Raw genomic sequence first — 15,855 nt, forward strand, 5'->3', positions numbered from 1 at the left:
GGGAACTTTAGCAAGGGGTTTCCTATATGAATTGTTGCTGTGTTTGGAGCCCGGTGGAGCGTGAAGCGCTCGCGTAAACTCAAGTCGTGCGTCAGTACAGCTTCGGCGGTTAAACCGCGTATTTGCATGTGGTTTGAGAGACAACAAGGGGCTTGTATTCCCTCAACTGACAGAGTTCCCCCAAAGGACGGCTGGGGCTATTTTAAGCACACTTTCAGGGCTGGTCTGGACAAAGCTGCCGATTGAAATCTCAGCAACAGACTTCCTCCAGCGAAGCCCCCCTCCCTCCCGTCCTGTAGAATAATATTCGAGAGCTCTGTATGCGCTTCTATATATAGCTCCAAGTACAAAGCTCCGTGATATTTCTGATATTTTTTATAGTTTCAAGAATAGCTTAGAAGCGACCCCTGGTTTAAAGTCTAGGCTTGCTTCTGACGTGCAAGGCTCTTGCGTCATGGACATATCGTGCGTGAATCACGTCTGTCTGGAGCCTTTCACGCATGGCGACCTCATATAGGGTCGGAAAAAAAAACACTCTCTTCTAGTCTCTACTGTCCAAAACTATTATTTTCAATTTTTCATGGGTGACGTGGCTAAATAATAAATACAGGGCTGGGGAATAAGACTCCAATCGCACCGCAGTTACACCCAATTCAGAGTTTCACTCTGTGTGTGTGAGAAGAGAGAGAGAGAGAGAGAGAGAGAGAGAGAGAGAGAGAGAGAGAGAGAGAGAGAGAGAGAGAGAGTAAGAAAGAAAGGAATAATTATCCACACGTCGCGCGTAATCAGAAGGAAGGCTGCCTTGCTTTCTATGACGCTACAATAATAATAATAATAATAATAATAATAATAATAATAATAATAACGGACGCTTTTACTGAATGAATAATAATAATAATAATAACACACAAATCTGGATGATTATGTGCAGTCCGTGTTCTTGCTTCACAGACTGGCGATTGTATTATTATTATTATTATTATTATTATTATTATTATTATTATTATTATTGTAGGGAGGCATATTCTAAAGGTACACTGATACATTGATATAACCATCCACCGACTCCCCTCTCTCTTAGCGTACACAGGGAATCGTGAGGGTCTGGAACCAACTCCCCAGTAATGTTGTTGAAGCTGACACCCTGGGATCCTTCAAGAAGCTGCTTGATGAGATTCTGGGATCAATAAACTACTAACAACCAAACGAGCAAGATGGGCCGAATGGTGCCTCCTCTCGTTTGGAAACTTTCTCATGTTCTTCTTAAATATATACCGCGTATTTCTACGTATAAACATATCATTGTGACGGCGGTAAGCCACAAGCAGCGGTTTTTCTGAGAGGGTTTCTTAACGACTTCATAAGAAACCCCGAGAAGGAGACGCTGCCGGTAGGTTTTCAAAACGGGTTCAAGTCGCTCCGACAAACAACATTAAACGAGTCTGCCGCTCCTGCATGTGTGCTTGCGTTGCTTCACAAACTTTGCACATTGCACGCTTCACACAGTCCTTATATCACCGGGTTATTATGACAGGTCAGCTTTTCTTTTTGTATTGTATGGTGGATGTTTTTTTTTCAATGTAAATTACATATTATTTTATATGTAATCAGAACAAATATGACTTTACAATAGCAGTAAATGTTTCCTTGTCGGTCTCTGAACGGTTATTGAACCCAATATAACCATACAAAGCAATATCTGATTGACCAAGGTCCAATCTAGGACTATATAATAAAGGATAGGACAATCAATCCCGTGATGCAGTTCGGTACTCAATTACAGGCGTCATTTCTGGAGCCCACTCAGTACTGAATACATTGCGGCAGGATATACCGGTATTTGTTTTTTTTTAAATAACGATACAAAATTTCGTTAATATAAAACGACTATTTATGTGAATTAATGCTTGATTATGTCAAGAAACATTTTGCCAGCGCAAGCGCTGTGAAAGAGCTCGACGGGCTCCAGAAATGCTTCACTGCCCACTTGTGACGTCAGTTTCCTATCCTCCTTTATACAGTCCTGGGGTCCAACTCGGCACAAAACAAAACAAAAAAAAACAAAAACTCAGAAAAGATCATTGCTGAAATTTATGGAACGCCCGCATTTTTAAAAATACCCGTATATTGAGGAAATAACATACTGAGAGCGCCATCTGTCGGTTCTTTGTTAGAATTGCTGCAAGTGCCCTGCTGACGTCTATATATATATATATATATATATATATATATATATATATATATATATATATATATATATATATATATTAGCTCAAAGAGCCAAGAATGGTCTTGTCTATTGTCACATTCTTATTTGTTCGTGAGATTTTTGTCCACTGTTGAAAATTTTCTATTTTAAGATCATTTTCCAACTTTACAGGTCATGACTTTAAAAACAAGCGGCCCTGCGTGTGATCTTTTTGTTTTCTCTCTGATAAATTTGCCCAGTTTATTACCTCGGTCAATGCAGATACATTTCCTGCCATAATAATAATAATAATAATAACATGATAATAATAATTATTAACTACAAAAAAATGTATTAGCAATCAGTTTGCAAACTTTTTTTAATTTTTTTTTTTTAACAAGCGCACAATTGAAACGGATTTTCTCTGACGTCGTCAAACCAGCGTTCCCATTCCCAGCGTTCCCACTCCCAGCTCCAGGCGGTGACGTCACGCCAGCGCTTGAAAGCGCAGTGTTAGTTCCCAGTCTCCATAGTATAAGCCGGGCCGCTGGCTTTCTGCCGCTGGTCTGCTGTGGGAGTGAGTGGCTTCAATTTCCTAAACTGGGCAAAGGGTTAGGGACCGTGCACAATTTTCAAAACTAAGTTAAAAACGAAGCGGGAGCTTTTAAAAAATGTTACAATTTTTTTTTTACACTTTTACGGGTCTTTTGAAGAGTAAACTAGTGCGGGAGGGTTTGTTTTATTCGGCTGATTTAGTTCACGTGTTTTTATTATTATTATTTATTTTTTTTGTGTTGTTTGTACTTTGCGATTGCGATTTTTTTTTTGTATTGTTTTCCCAGGACCTCCTTGTAAACGAAGCCTCGGTCTCGAAGGATATCCTCAAACAGATAAAATAACTAAATAAAGAAAATCCAGGAGAGGGATCGCGCATTTATTTCATTTATAGGAAAGTGTGCGCTACATAGTGCATGTCTTTTTTTTAAAAAAATCACTCAGGTGTCTTTGCACCTTGCACCGTTGTAAACCATTTCCCATCGAGATTCTTCTTCTTCTTCTTCTTCTTCTTCTTCTTCTTCTTCTTCTTCTTCTTCTTCTTCTTCTTCTTCTTATTATTATTATTATTATTATTATTGAGTCAGACGCTTTGAACCTCCTGGTAGAAGCTCTTTCCTTTAAGCGAGCCTCTCAAGTCTCCAGACACAAAGCAGACATTAACCTCCATGACATCTGGACAGGCACATATATTTTCCTTGGCCTCTTTGCTTCGGGAGTGGCGCAGCAAAGCATTTAAACTCCAGCCATGCGGACTGCGTTAAAAAACACCAACTAAACCTCTCGTGAAAACCCACTCGCTGCTGCTGCTTCGGTTTCCATTTTGTAACTTCACAGACCCATTATTATTATTATTATTATTATTATTATTATTATTATTAGTTTATTTAGCACATGCCTTTATCCAAAGCGACTTACAGAGGCTAGGGTGTGTGAACTATGCATCAGCTGCTGTCACTTACAATTACATCTCACCCGAAATACGGAGCACAAGGAGGTTCAGTGACTTGCTCAGGGTCACACAATGAGTCAGTGGCTGAGGTGGGATTTGAACCGAGGACCTCCTGGTTACAAGCCCTTTTCTTTAACCACTGGACCACACAGCCTCCTTATTATTATTATTATTATTATTATTATTATTATTATTATTATTATTATTATTATTATTATTATTATTATTATTATTATTTATTTCTTAGCAGACGCCCTTATCCAGGGCGACTTACAATTGTTACAAGATATCACATTATTTTTACATACAATTCTCCATTTATACAGTTGGGTTTTTACTGGAGCAATCTAGGTAAAGTACCTTGCTCAAGGGTACAGCAGCAGTGTCCCCCACCTGGGATTGAACCCACAACGCTCCGGTCAAGAGTCCAGAGCCCCTAACCACTACTCCACACTGCTACCTTATAGTGCCAGCAAAAATCTTACAGGTAGTAACATCTGCCTTTTGATTGATTGATTTTTTTTTTTTTTACCAGTGTCGATGCTGCCAATTCCTGTTTTTGCTGGAGCCCCAGGGTGTGACGCGTGATCTCTGTGGTTTCCTATCTAAGCGCTACGCGACCAGCCAGCGCTTCGCTCGGCGTTGTCGCTCGAGTTATCTTGCAGGAGCTGCAACAGCAAACCTAATGCAGACAGAAGGAGATGCGTCGGAGATGTGAAGCGCTCTGATTGTGCGTGTGCTAGATTGTTTCCAGAAGAAGTTTAACTTTGTTTAGTTTTGCAGGAGAGAGAGAGAGAGAGAGAGAGAGAGAGAGAGAGAGAGAGAGAGAGAGAGAGAGAGAGAGAGAGAGAGAGAGAGAGAGAGAGAGAGAGAGAGAGAGAGACGCACACCCACCCACACCCACACGCACGGACACATAAGCACTGAACTGGAAAGAAAAGACAAGAAAGTAGAAAATAAAAAATAAAGTCGGAGATGTTAAGGAACCACAAGCAAAATGCAAAGGTTTCTCCCGAAGAAAAAGCTCCGCCGGTCCGGCATATGGAGTCTGCTGGCTCTCCTCGCCCTGTCAGTCGCTGTGGTTAGCCTCGTTTTCACGGCGCTCTCTTGGGGTCACACGCGCAGCCTGTCGCACTCTCTCCAGACCTTGCAAGACCGACTGGTGCAGGTAACTATACCATAAAAAATAAATCGTGCAAACTGTGCTTGGTGTTATATAATTTGCAAACGCCCTTTTATTTATTTATTTATTTATTTTGTAACGCCGCTGGACACTGTAACGTTACCCCCTCGTTGTGAATGTTTTGGCTCCGCGCTGTGGAATGCGTCGGAATTCGCTCGCTGTCACAGAAGAGCAGGCATCCGGAGCCGGAATTTAAAAGGAATGCAAATTATTGGCACCGGAGCTTGAAACAAGACTGACCGGTCTTGTTAAAGTGAAAAAAAAACCAAAAACAAACATTGCATGTTATTCGAGTCTTTAGAGGGAATGTTACAGATTCAAACCGATTTGGTTTGATCACATGATGTTTCAATAAAATATCTAAACTAGGTTTTGCATCACCTAGAATTCTAGGATTGAGAGGTAATTACAAAAAAAAAAAACTACATGCACATCATTTAAATATTTAACATCTTGTCGTCAAAGAACCTACAAAATGATCTCGCCAAAAAAAAAAAGTCTACCGGATAGCCGTACAGTAGTATTTCATGTCAGATTTCGACATGTCACTTTTTTTTAAAAAAAAATTGTCAGTTTGTCGTTCTATGGGGGAAACTACCAAGCGGTGTGTCATTCAATATGTCAACGTAACATTATTCCGCAGGTTTCATTCGACTTTACGAAGCAGAGTTAGTTCTAGGGCGATGCAAACCTTCTGTCCACAGCTGCACAGAGTGCGTGGGTCTGCAGGTGCTTTCAAAACCCCGCCTCTGTCTCTGCAGGTGGATTTGCAGCGAGAGGCGACGGTGCAGCTGCTGATGGAGCAGCAGGACCTGCAGCAAAAGAGAGCCAAGAGAGCGGCAGGTACTCAGAGAGACGGGGGGGGGCCACTGGGAGGGATGGGGAGAGACTGGGGGGAACGGAAGGATTGGGAGAGACTAGGAGGGATGGGGGACTGGGAGGGATGGGGAGAGGCTCTGGGAACAGAGAGATTGGGAGAGACTAGGAGGCATGGGGGACTGGGAGGGATGGGGAGAGACTGGGGGGGAACAGAGGGATTGGGAGTGTCTGAAAGAGACTGGGAGAGACTAGGGGGACTGGGAGAGACTAGGAGAGATTGTGGGGGGACTGGGAGAGACGGGGCCACTGGGAGGGATGGGGAGAGACTAGGGAGGACTGAGGTGAACAGAGGGATTGGGAGAGACAGAGACTATGAGAGATTGGGGGACTGGGAGAGACTAGGACATATTGAGGGGGGACTGGGAGAGACAGGAGGGACAGGGGGACGGACTGAGGGGAACAGGGACAGACTAAAACCACTCTACAGTGCATATAATATAGAAAGTGCATGAATGCTGTCTGTCTCTCTCTCGTTCTCTCTCTCTGCCTCTCTCCCCTACACCTCCTATAGCACAGTGAACTGACACAGTAAAGGCTTACCTGTCATGTTGTTTATGTTTGCGGGTTTGTTTCTCGGCGCAGGCTTGAAGAGGAACAGGAAGAGAAAGGCTGTGGTAGCCGCACACTTCGAGAGTGAGTAACGGAGAGGAGAGGCGCACACACACCAGCGCAGCGTACAGACTGCAAGAAACGCATTGCGTTTATCATTATCATTTTAAAAAAAATGATAAAAAAAATTATCATTTTTTTTAATGTAAAAGTTTTCTATGATTATAACATCTATTTAACATTAAACGTATGCTTTACTGTACCTCTGCGCTTTACAATGCTTCCCTATGCTTTACCAGACCTCTCTGTGCTTTACAATGCTTCCCTATGCTTTACCAGACCTCTCTGTGCTTTACAATGCTTCCCTATGCTTTACCAGACCTCTCTGTGCTTTACAATGCTTCCCTATGCTTTACCAGACCTCTCTGTGCTTTACAATGCTTCCCTATGCTTTACCAGACCTCTCTGTGCTTTACAATGCTTCCCTATGCTTTACCACACCTCTCTGTGCTTTACAATGCTTCCCTATGCTTTACCAGACCTCTCTGTGCTTTACAATGCTTCCCTATGCTTTACCACACCTCTCTGCGCTTTACAATGCTTCCCTATGCTTTACCACACCTCTCTGTGCTTTACAATGCTTCCCTATGCTTTACCAGACCTCTCTGTGCTTTACAATGCTTCCCTATGCTTTACCAGACCTCTCTGTGCTTTACAATGCTTCCCTATGCTTTACCATACCTCTCTGTGCTTTACAATGCTTCCCTATGCTTTACCACACCTCTCTGTGCTTCACAATGCTTCCCTATGCTTTACCAGACCTCTCTGTGCTTTACAATGCTTCCCTATGCTTTATCAGACCTCTCTGTGCTTCACAATGCTTCCCTATGCTTTACCAGACCTCTCTGTGCTTTACAATGCTTCCCTATGCTTTACCAGACCTCTCTCTGCTTTACAATGCTTCCCTATGCGTTACCACACCTCTCTGTGCTTTACAATGCTTCCCTATGCTTTACCACACTTCTCTGTGCTTTACAATGCTTCCCTATGCTTTACCAGACCTCTCTGTGCTTTACAATGCTTCCCTATGCTTTACCAGACCTCTCTGTGCTTTACAATGCTTCCCTATGCTTTACCAGACCTCTCTGTGCTTTACAATGCTTCCCTATGCTTTACCACACCTCACTGTGCTTTACAATGCTTCCCTATGCTTTACCACACCTCTCTGTGCTTTACAATGCTTCCCTATGCTTTACCAGACCTCTCTGTGCTTTACAATGCTTCCCTATGCTTTACCACACCTCTCTGTGCTTCACAATGCTTCCCTATGCTTTACCAGACCTCTCTGTGCTTTACAATGCTTCCCTATGCTTTATCAGACCTCTCTGTGCTTCACAATGCTTCCCTATGCTTTACCAGACCTCTCTGTGCTTTACAATGCTTCCCTATGCTTTACCAGACCTCTCTCTGCTTTACAATGCTTCCCTATGCGTTACCACACCTCTCTGTGCTTTACAATGCTTCCCTATGCTTTACCACACTTCTCTGTGCTTTACAATGCTTCCCTATGCTTTACCAGACCTCTCTGTGCTTTACAATGCTTCCCTATGCTTTACCAGACCTCTCTGTGCTTTACAATGCTTCCCTATGCTTTACCAGACCTCTCTGTGCTTTACAATGCTTCCCTATGCTTTACCACACCTCTCTGTGCTTTACAATGCTTCCCTATGCTTTACCACACCTCACTGTGCTTTACAGTGCTTCCCAATGCTTTACCATGCTTTCACTGTGCTTGATCACACTTCGCTGTGCTTTCACTGTGGGTCTGCTTGACTCCTGGCTAGCTGTTTGTGTTTGAAGGCGTGGATGTTGCTGCACATCTGCATGTTGTGTTTTGCAATAACTCTGTGTGGGTTTCACATTGGAATGGGGAACAGAGAGTGGTTTTATTGTGTCTTTATATTTTGGTTTTCAATGTATTTTCTTTCTTTTTCAGTAAAACCGGAGAACACAGCCGGAGGTGAGGACTTGCATTACACTGTGACATGTTTCTACGTTTTTTATTTTTGTTTTGTTTTGTTTTATTTTTGTTGCTACCACAGTTTAAGTAACGTCGTTTTTTTTTTTCTTTTCGTGGTTATAACATCCTGACAACTTTTTACACGGATAACTTACTATAATGAAAGTCTGTTTCAAAAAGCTCTTTTCGAAATGTCCGCTCTGGTGCACTGGGGGTTTGAGATCCGTCCTCTAAATCACTGCAGGAAGAGCGATTAAAAAAACAATACACAAGCGCTCCGGCTTTTCTGTTCGACAACGGGGGCGATAATCCTCTCGGTGCACAAGAGCTTTAAAAACAGATTTTTAAAGTGTTCAAAGCCGTCGGAACGTTAAATCATGAAAAGAAACCTGACAGGTAAGTTGTTTAAACGGTTGTAGCAACACGCGGGGTCCTTGTATCTTTTTTTCTGGTCGTAAAAGTCCCCCGGGTCACCTTTTAGGATTTTGAATGCTTGAATCAGATCGCCGCGTCGTCTTCTTTGCTCAAGACTGAATAGATTCAGTTCTTTTCAGCCTGTCTGCATACGACATGCCTTTTAAACTTGTTTCTTTGCCTATTGCAGCAGCTTCCAGTCACATCATCACAGGCTGGACTGAGGTGAATCTCAACACCAGCACTGCGGTGAAGTACAGTCCCAGCACAGGAAGGTTCACAGTGCTAACTGACGGCCTGTATTACCTGTACTGCAGGGTGAGCTTCTCTGAGTATTTATAAAGGGGGGGGGGGGGGGGGGGGGGGGGGGCGGGTAGGGGGTCACAGATACCAGGGGGCTTAGCCACTAATTTGCCTATTTTTACAAAACATTTTTTTTTAAAATTTTCAGTGTTCTGGTTTAATTTCTCCCTCCCCTCTTACCCCCCCTTTCTCTCTCTCCCCTTCCCCTCTCCCCACCCCCCTCTCTCTCCCCCTCTCCCTCTGTCTCCAGATTCATTTCATGGAGAGAGAAAGTGCTTACCTGAAGCTGCAGGTGTATCTGGGGACGGCCCCGCTGTTCAGCTGTCTGCAGAGCTACGGGACGACCCCGTCCTCCTCACCGTCCACCAAGCTTGGAGACTTCTACTCCTGCCACGTGTCGGGGCTGGTCAGGCTGACCGCCGCGGAGCAGCTGACCGTCCAGACCTTCGGAGGGACGAATCTCCGGCCCCGACAGGACCTCAACTACTTCGGCCTCTTCCAGGTCAAGTGACCCCTGGTGGAAAGCGAAGGGATGTGCAGCCGGTCGGATATTTTTTTTTTTTTTTTTTTTTTTTAATAAACACCGCGCCTTCGACGAAAGACACTCTATCCAGTTTTGCAAACGCATATTGCAGGGTGCAATTCAAAAACTTTGACAAGATCGCTGAATGAGGGAGACAGGTGAGAGGGAGGCTGTAACTGAACTACGATAAAGCGTGATCACACGTCTTCAATCGGGACGGATTCATTTACCTTTTAATTATTATTATTATTAATTAGTCACTCAACACATACGACTTACAGAGACTAGGGGGGTGAACTATGAATCATCAACAACTGCTGCAGAGTCACTTCCAATAGGACCTCGTTTGTTTTACGTCTCTTTCCTCTACCCAGCAATGCTGAACCCCGATAGCTGCTCTCCAGGATGTTACGCACCCCAGATCCGCCGTGCCAGTCGAACACGCTTGGGATGAACTTGAACCTCATCAGGATTCTCCGCCTCTACCTCTCTCTGCTGGTTGAATTATCAATGAATGCCCCCTTCACACAGACTCCTCCCGGCAGCTTGTGAAGTCTGCGGTCAGGGCAAACAGAGACCCCAATATTAGGGACAGGTCCTAATAAAGTGTCCAGTCTGTGGGAATGGACTGCTCACAGAACGGGACTGCTTACTCTTCTCTGCACAGTTTCCTTAACTGTATGGCATTCGGAGGACACTGGCTTTCCAGCAGGCAACCTTCCTTGAGTGATCTTATATAACTGGATTTATTTTTGATTATAATGGAAACATATTGCCAAAGTCTGTGTGTCTATATATAAAAACACACACACACACACAAAACCTATACTTACAACTCACTATTTTATTACTACAGTCGTCTCCGGCTCAGACAACACCCCTCGTGAAGCAAGCGAGGTGTTCTCTAAGACGGAGTTGACCACCAGACACAATATTAATGAATTAACAAATAAATAAATAAATATTACTTGTCACAACGTACATGCATCAGCATATGACATGAATTGAATAAGAAAGTAAAGGAAAAGCAACAGGCAAGTGCATGTTAATAATAATAATAATAATAATAATAATAATAATAATAATAATAATAATAATAATAGACAAACTAACGTTAATAAACTAGCTGAACACAGCACCCCCTACAGACGTTACAAATTGCAGCAGCAGCTCTCGATGAATTATGAATACCTGCACAGGAGCAATATACAAGACAGGCACACACCTGTTCCTCAGTGCTAGCTGCCTGCCTGCCACAGACTTGTAACAAAGGCTGGATCAGCCAATCTTTACATCAGTAAGCACCAGCGCCATCTAGTGCACAGCCAGTGTATTGGCAGCTCACTAGCGCTGGCTCGTGCTTCCAAAGACTCTTTGGTTGATCTAGCCTGTGTTACAGGCAAACACTTTGAACCAAAGAGCAGCTCCTAAACCCATAATCATAGCAAGACAGGCTCATCAAAACAGTAGCTTTGGAGTAACTGCAGTAAGAATCCCTCGCAGAAACATTTAAAAGAGACAGGTACTTTTTTTTTTTTTGTAATGTAATTTGAAAAGTCTTTATTTTTTAATGTATGTTTTTTTTAAAAAATGTTTTATTTTGTATAAACGTTGTATAAAAAGCAGCGCCTGTTCACGCGCTGAGATCGCCGTTGTTCTCAGCCAGAGGTGTCAGACTCCAGTCCTCGACGGCCGCAGGGGGGGGGCGTCTGGTTTTTCATTCCAACTTGAGCTCTCGATTAACCTTAATTTGAAGCGAATGATTTGATTCATGAATTAGACACGCTCAACTCGTCTTTCCTGGACTCGCATGTTTTACAGGTAGTGTACCTTGAACCTCGAAATCAAGTTTTGGAAATCAACCGTAAAAGAACTTGGAACGTCCCAAATGAACAAATAATGAGATCTAGGAAGTTAATAGGAGGCTGAATGGTCCAGTGGTTAAAGAAAAGGGCTTGTAACCAGAAGGTCCCCGGTTCAAATCCCACCTCAGCCAGACTCATTGTGTAACTTAACCAAGTCACTTCACCTCCTTGTGCTCCATCTTTCGGGTGAGACGTAATTGTAAGTGACTCTGCAGCTGATGCATAGTTCAGAACACCCTAGTTTAGGAGGCACGTTTTTACACAGAGAATTGTGAGGGTCTGGAACCAACTCCCCAGTAATGTTGTTCAAGCTGACACCCTGGGATCCTTCAAGAAGCTGCTTGATGAGATTCTGGGATAAATAAGCTACTAACAACCAAACGAGCAAGATGGGATGAATGGGGCCTCCTCTCGTTTGCAAACTTTCTTATGTTCTTATGTCTGTAAGTCGCCTTGGATAAAGGCGTCTGCTAAATAAACAAATAATAATAATAATAATGGAGAGCTGGGGTCTCAATGAAAACCAGAAGACCCCGCGGCGGCCCTCCAGGACTGCAGCGTGACAGCCCGTGCTGCCCTGACCACTTCTGCTTCCCTCACTCCAGTGCTGCAGTTTCACTTCCTTCTCCAGCTTCACAGGGCACTCACATTTTAGAGGGGGAGGAGGAGGGGGGAAGGGTAAACCAAGGTTGTTTACTTCCTTGGATGAACTGTGAGCTTCCCTTTTTTTAATATGCAATAATCAGCCTTCCTGTTATTTGTTTTTGTGGTTATTTTTAAAGTTCACAATCCCATGCATACTGAGCCCAGGGTTTGTCCTTTATAAAAGTGTCCTTTATAATGAAAGCACAGTCAAGTGTAATAAAGCACAGTGAAAGCATGGTAAAGCATGGTAAAGCATAGGGAAGCATTGTAAAGCACAGAGAGGTCTGGTAAAGCATAGGGAAGCATTGTAAAGCACAGAGAGGTGTGGTAAAGCATAGGGAAGCATTGTAAAGCACAGAGAGGTCTGGTAAAGCATAGGGAAGCATTGTAAAGCACAGAGAGATCTGGTAAAGCATAATTTTACTGTTGGAAACTTATATAAAGGTTAGTTTACCCTGTTTTTTAATACACTTTACCAGACCTCTCTGTGCTTTACAATGCTTCCCTATGCTTTACCACACCTCTCTGTGCTTTACAATGCTTCCCTATGCTTTACCAGACCTCTCTGTGCTTTACAATGCTTCCCTATGCTTTACCAGACCTCTCTGTGCTTTACAATGCTTCCCTATGCTTTACCAGACCTCTCTGTGCTTTACAATGCTTCCCTATGCTTTACCAGACCTCTCTGTGCTTTACAATGCTTCCCTATGCTTTACCAGACCTCTCTGTGCTTTACAATGCTTCCCTATGCTTTACCAGACCTCTCTGTGCTTTACAATGCTTTACCAGACCTCTCTTTATTACCCTTGGCTGTGCTTTCACTATGGGGGAAACTTTTATAAGTGACAGTATATGCACGTATATTCTTACAGAGTACATAAGTCTGTGTAAATGTTTAATGCTATGTTTAAAATTAATTTCCGTGCCTGTAATAAAATCTCTATTAACATTCCTGCAGCAGCTCGTTTCAATTGGAGAAACAGAGAGAAAAAAAAGAAACCCCAGCAGGACAGAGGGTGACGAGATGTCTTTATTATGAACAGGTTGGTGGGCAGCAGTAGCGCTGTTGAACACACAGCATGTAGGAGTCGCTCGCCTGAACGAACTTTAACAGAGAGGGAGACGATCTTCATTCCACGTCTCACACCCACGAGAAGGACCAACGCAGGTACACACGCCAAAGACTGAACACAATCAAAACGCAGTACAAAAAAAATAAATAAATAACACCAACAAGAGCCTCAGAATTACATTTCAAACTCTCTTTTGGTTCTGACTTTTTTTTTTTCCCCACGAAGTTCGCAACCGTTCTTGTTGCAAACGACGTTTTTGAACCTCGCTGCTTTCTGTTGATCGACTGATCACCCGACCCGCTCCGTGGATTGATCGGTTAACCACGGCTGTTTGCTAGCGATATGAAATCGTTGCAGGTAATCACTTTTAGTTCTTTTAAGCTGTGCTGGCTTGCTTGCGTTTCCTTCAGCCAAATGCTGTGTCTAAAAGAAAATTATTTAAAAAAAATTAAAAAAAATACATCAAAAGTGTATCTACAGCTATGGCCAAAAGTTTTGCATCACCCTATATATACTGATTCTGCTTCATAAAGTCGAATGAAACCTGCTGAATAATGTTACCTTGTTAAAATATTGAATCACACACTGCTTTGTGGTTTTCCATACACTAAAAGAAAACAAAAACTGACAAAAATGGATTACAACATGATGTTAAAGATCAAAATTATGTTTAAATATATATATCTCAATCCTATAATTCTAGGTGACGCTACACTTTTGGCCACAGCTATGTATTACTATACTGCAGTGAACTGATCCGATTTTTTGGGATACTGTGAGCTTTCAAGTTGCAGACTAACAAAGGTACGTTACTGAATGATATTTAGCTGAAGAGAAATGTATTTTCTTGCGCGGTATTTAATTTTAGTTAGCTGAAATAAAATATAGCTGTTGATTTTCTGATACAAAGAAATAGTAAGCACCAGCACCACCTAGTGTACAGCTAGTGTACTGCCAGCAAAAACAATGGGAAATTGTTTACAAAATGGGAGATCACTCGATACTTCTATTAGACACTGGCTGGTCTTGCCTGTGTTGCATGTATCTATGGCAGAGGAACTAGAATTGAACAAGAGCTGCTCCAAGCGTCAGTGAACACACCTTACCATGGACTTATAAAAACAAAAACATATATATAATAATTGAATAATCACAGTAACAACCACTCAGAATGACAGCCAACAACATAAAAAATGCAGTTAAAAAAAAAACAAAAAACCAGAAGATTTTATTTTAAGCTGTTTTCTCTTTAAAGGGATGACAGCCAAGCAAACCAATGACACAGGAAATGACCTTAAATCCACATGGCTGTGTTTAGTCAAAAGTGCATTATAGTAAACTAAACAAGCATCAAGAGAAAAACAGAAAAAAACAGCCTAGATATCAGGGACAATGCTGCCAGGGCAAAAAAATACTCAATAATGCTGAATTTACAAATATGGAATAAATTCAATGACTGACATTTGCGCTAGAAGTCTTTCTCAGCGTCTTCAGTGTGAATTCAATGACTAACGTTTCCACTAGAAGTCTTTCTCAGGGTCTTCAGTGTGAATTCAATGACTAACGTTTCCACTAGAAGTCTCTCTCAGTGTCTTCAGTGTAAATTCAATGACTAACGTTTCCACTAGAAGTCTCTCTCAGTGTCTTCAGTGTAAATTCAATGGCTAACGTTTCCACTAGAAGTCTCTCAGGGTCTTCAGTGTAAATTCAGCAACAGACGTTCCCACTTTTTTCAATGTCTTCATTTGTTTCCAAAGTGGTATAAATTCACACTGAAGACGCTGAGAGAGACTTCTAGTGGAAACGTTAGCCATTGAATTTACACTGAAGATGCTGAGAAAGACTTCTAGTGGAAACGTTAGCCATTGAATTTACACTGAAGACACTGAGAAAGACTTCTAGTGGAAACGTTAGTCATTGAATTCACACTGAAGACACTGAGAAAGACTTCTAGTGGAAACGTTAGCCATTGAATTTACACTGAAGACCCTGAGAGAGACTTCTAGTGGAAACGTTAGTCATTGAATTCACACTGAAGGCGCTGAGAAAGACTTCTAGTGGAAACGTTAGTCACTGAATTCATTCCGTTTCTTTTAGTATTTCAGACTGTATTTTGAACACTATAGTGCTGGAATTGCACATTCATCTTACTATTTTTTTTTTTGGTTGAAGCTTCAACAAAATAAAACAATTAAAAACACTTAAAATATATAAAAGTGGATCACAAAACCGAAAGGTTATGAAACTTACAATAAAACAACAAATCACAGTGAGCACGAGAATCGGACCAGTAAGAGGTTCTTGACAGGGTGTCAGAAGCTTGGCTGGGTTGAACCCGGGCTTGTTATAGTACAGCATGACTAAGCCTTACCTGCTATCAGCGGCCATGGCAGCACTAAAAAAAAAAACCTCTAAAAAATGGCTTTTATCAGCTGTGTCTGTCCTCAAAACACAATGCTGTCAGAATCGTGTCGATAAATGAGTTGCAATCTCTGGCGTGCTATTAAAGGGGTACATGTGCATTCTGGGAATATCCATGACTGATGTGCTGGGGGGCGGGGTCAGTCGTCAATGCAGATCACCTCTCCACTGCTCCTCCCCTCCTTTCGTTCATTACTCTCCCCATCCCTCTCTTTTTTGACTGTCACCGGAGGCCCGTTCAACACTGGTGGGGGAGAGAGAGAGAGAGAGACAAGAAAATTGAAA

The 15,855-nt window shown here is 42.4% G+C and overlaps 3 protein-coding genes across 6 annotated transcripts in view; 1 reads left to right on the forward strand and 2 right to left on the reverse strand.

Moving 5' to 3' along the window:
* The window catches only part of LOC131727823 (uncharacterized), a 15,312-nt gene extending 10,945 nt beyond the window's left edge, over window positions 1-4,367 (reverse strand). The window contains exon 1 of the mRNA XM_059019125.1: window positions 4,228-4,367. The gene's annotated coding sequence lies outside the window, so the exon portion shown is untranslated. The remainder of the gene's footprint in view (window positions 1-4,227) is intronic.
* Window positions 4,368-4,499: 132 nt separating this feature from the next.
* On the forward strand, window positions 4,500-9,616 carry tnfsf12 (TNF superfamily member 12). 2 transcript variants are annotated; one of them, XM_059019127.1, is made up of 6 exons: window positions 4,500-4,863; window positions 5,640-5,721; window positions 6,340-6,390; window positions 8,303-8,326; window positions 8,931-9,058; window positions 9,294-9,616. In XM_059019127.1, exons 1-6 carry the CDS (start codon window positions 4,693-4,695, stop codon window positions 9,552-9,554), a joined length of 717 nt encoding a protein of 238 aa, XP_058875110.1. In that variant the 5' UTR covers window positions 4,500-4,692; the 3' UTR covers window positions 9,555-9,616. The 2 variants fall into 2 exon arrangements, 1 of the variants encoding a protein (XP_058875110.1); XR_009322314.1 differs by lacking the exons at window positions 4,500-4,863; window positions 5,640-5,721; window positions 6,340-6,390; window positions 9,294-9,616 and having other exon boundaries at window positions 6,498-8,326; window positions 8,931-9,036.
* A 3,472-nt stretch (window positions 9,617-13,088) lies between these two features.
* chd3 (chromodomain helicase DNA binding protein 3) overlaps window positions 13,089-15,855 on the reverse strand; it is a 40,108-nt gene continuing 37,341 nt past the window's right edge. For 2 of the 3 annotated variants that reach the window (XM_059019124.1, XM_059019123.1), the window contains exon 40: window positions 14,359-15,814. In XM_059019124.1, the coding sequence (XP_058875107.1) occupies window positions 15,711-15,814 (104 nt within the window). In that variant the 3' untranslated portion in view covers window positions 14,359-15,710. Of the gene's footprint in view, window positions 15,815-15,855 lie in introns of all 3 variants that reach the window. The other variant, XR_009322312.1, reaches the window with a different exon arrangement.

This window comes from Acipenser ruthenus, unplaced genomic scaffold (genome assembly GCF_902713425.1).
Source record: "Acipenser ruthenus unplaced genomic scaffold, fAciRut3.2 maternal haplotype, whole genome shotgun sequence".
NCBI classification, from domain to species: domain Eukaryota; kingdom Metazoa; phylum Chordata; class Actinopteri; order Acipenseriformes; family Acipenseridae; genus Acipenser; species Acipenser ruthenus.

Excerpts from the sequence above, each read along its gene's own strand:
- tnfsf12 (XM_059019127.1), top strand. The coding sequence starts at position 4,693 with ATGCAAAGGTTTCTCCCGAAGAAAAAGCTCCGCCGGTCCGGCATATGG. Across the intron at positions 5,722-6,339 it reads GAGAGCCAAGAGAGCGGCAG|GCTTGAAGAGGAACAGGAAG; the intron begins GTACTCAGAGAG and ends TTCTCGGCGCAG. Across the intron at positions 9,059-9,293 it reads TGTATTACCTGTACTGCAGG|ATTCATTTCATGGAGAGAGA; the intron begins GTGAGCTTCTCT and ends CTCTGTCTCCAG.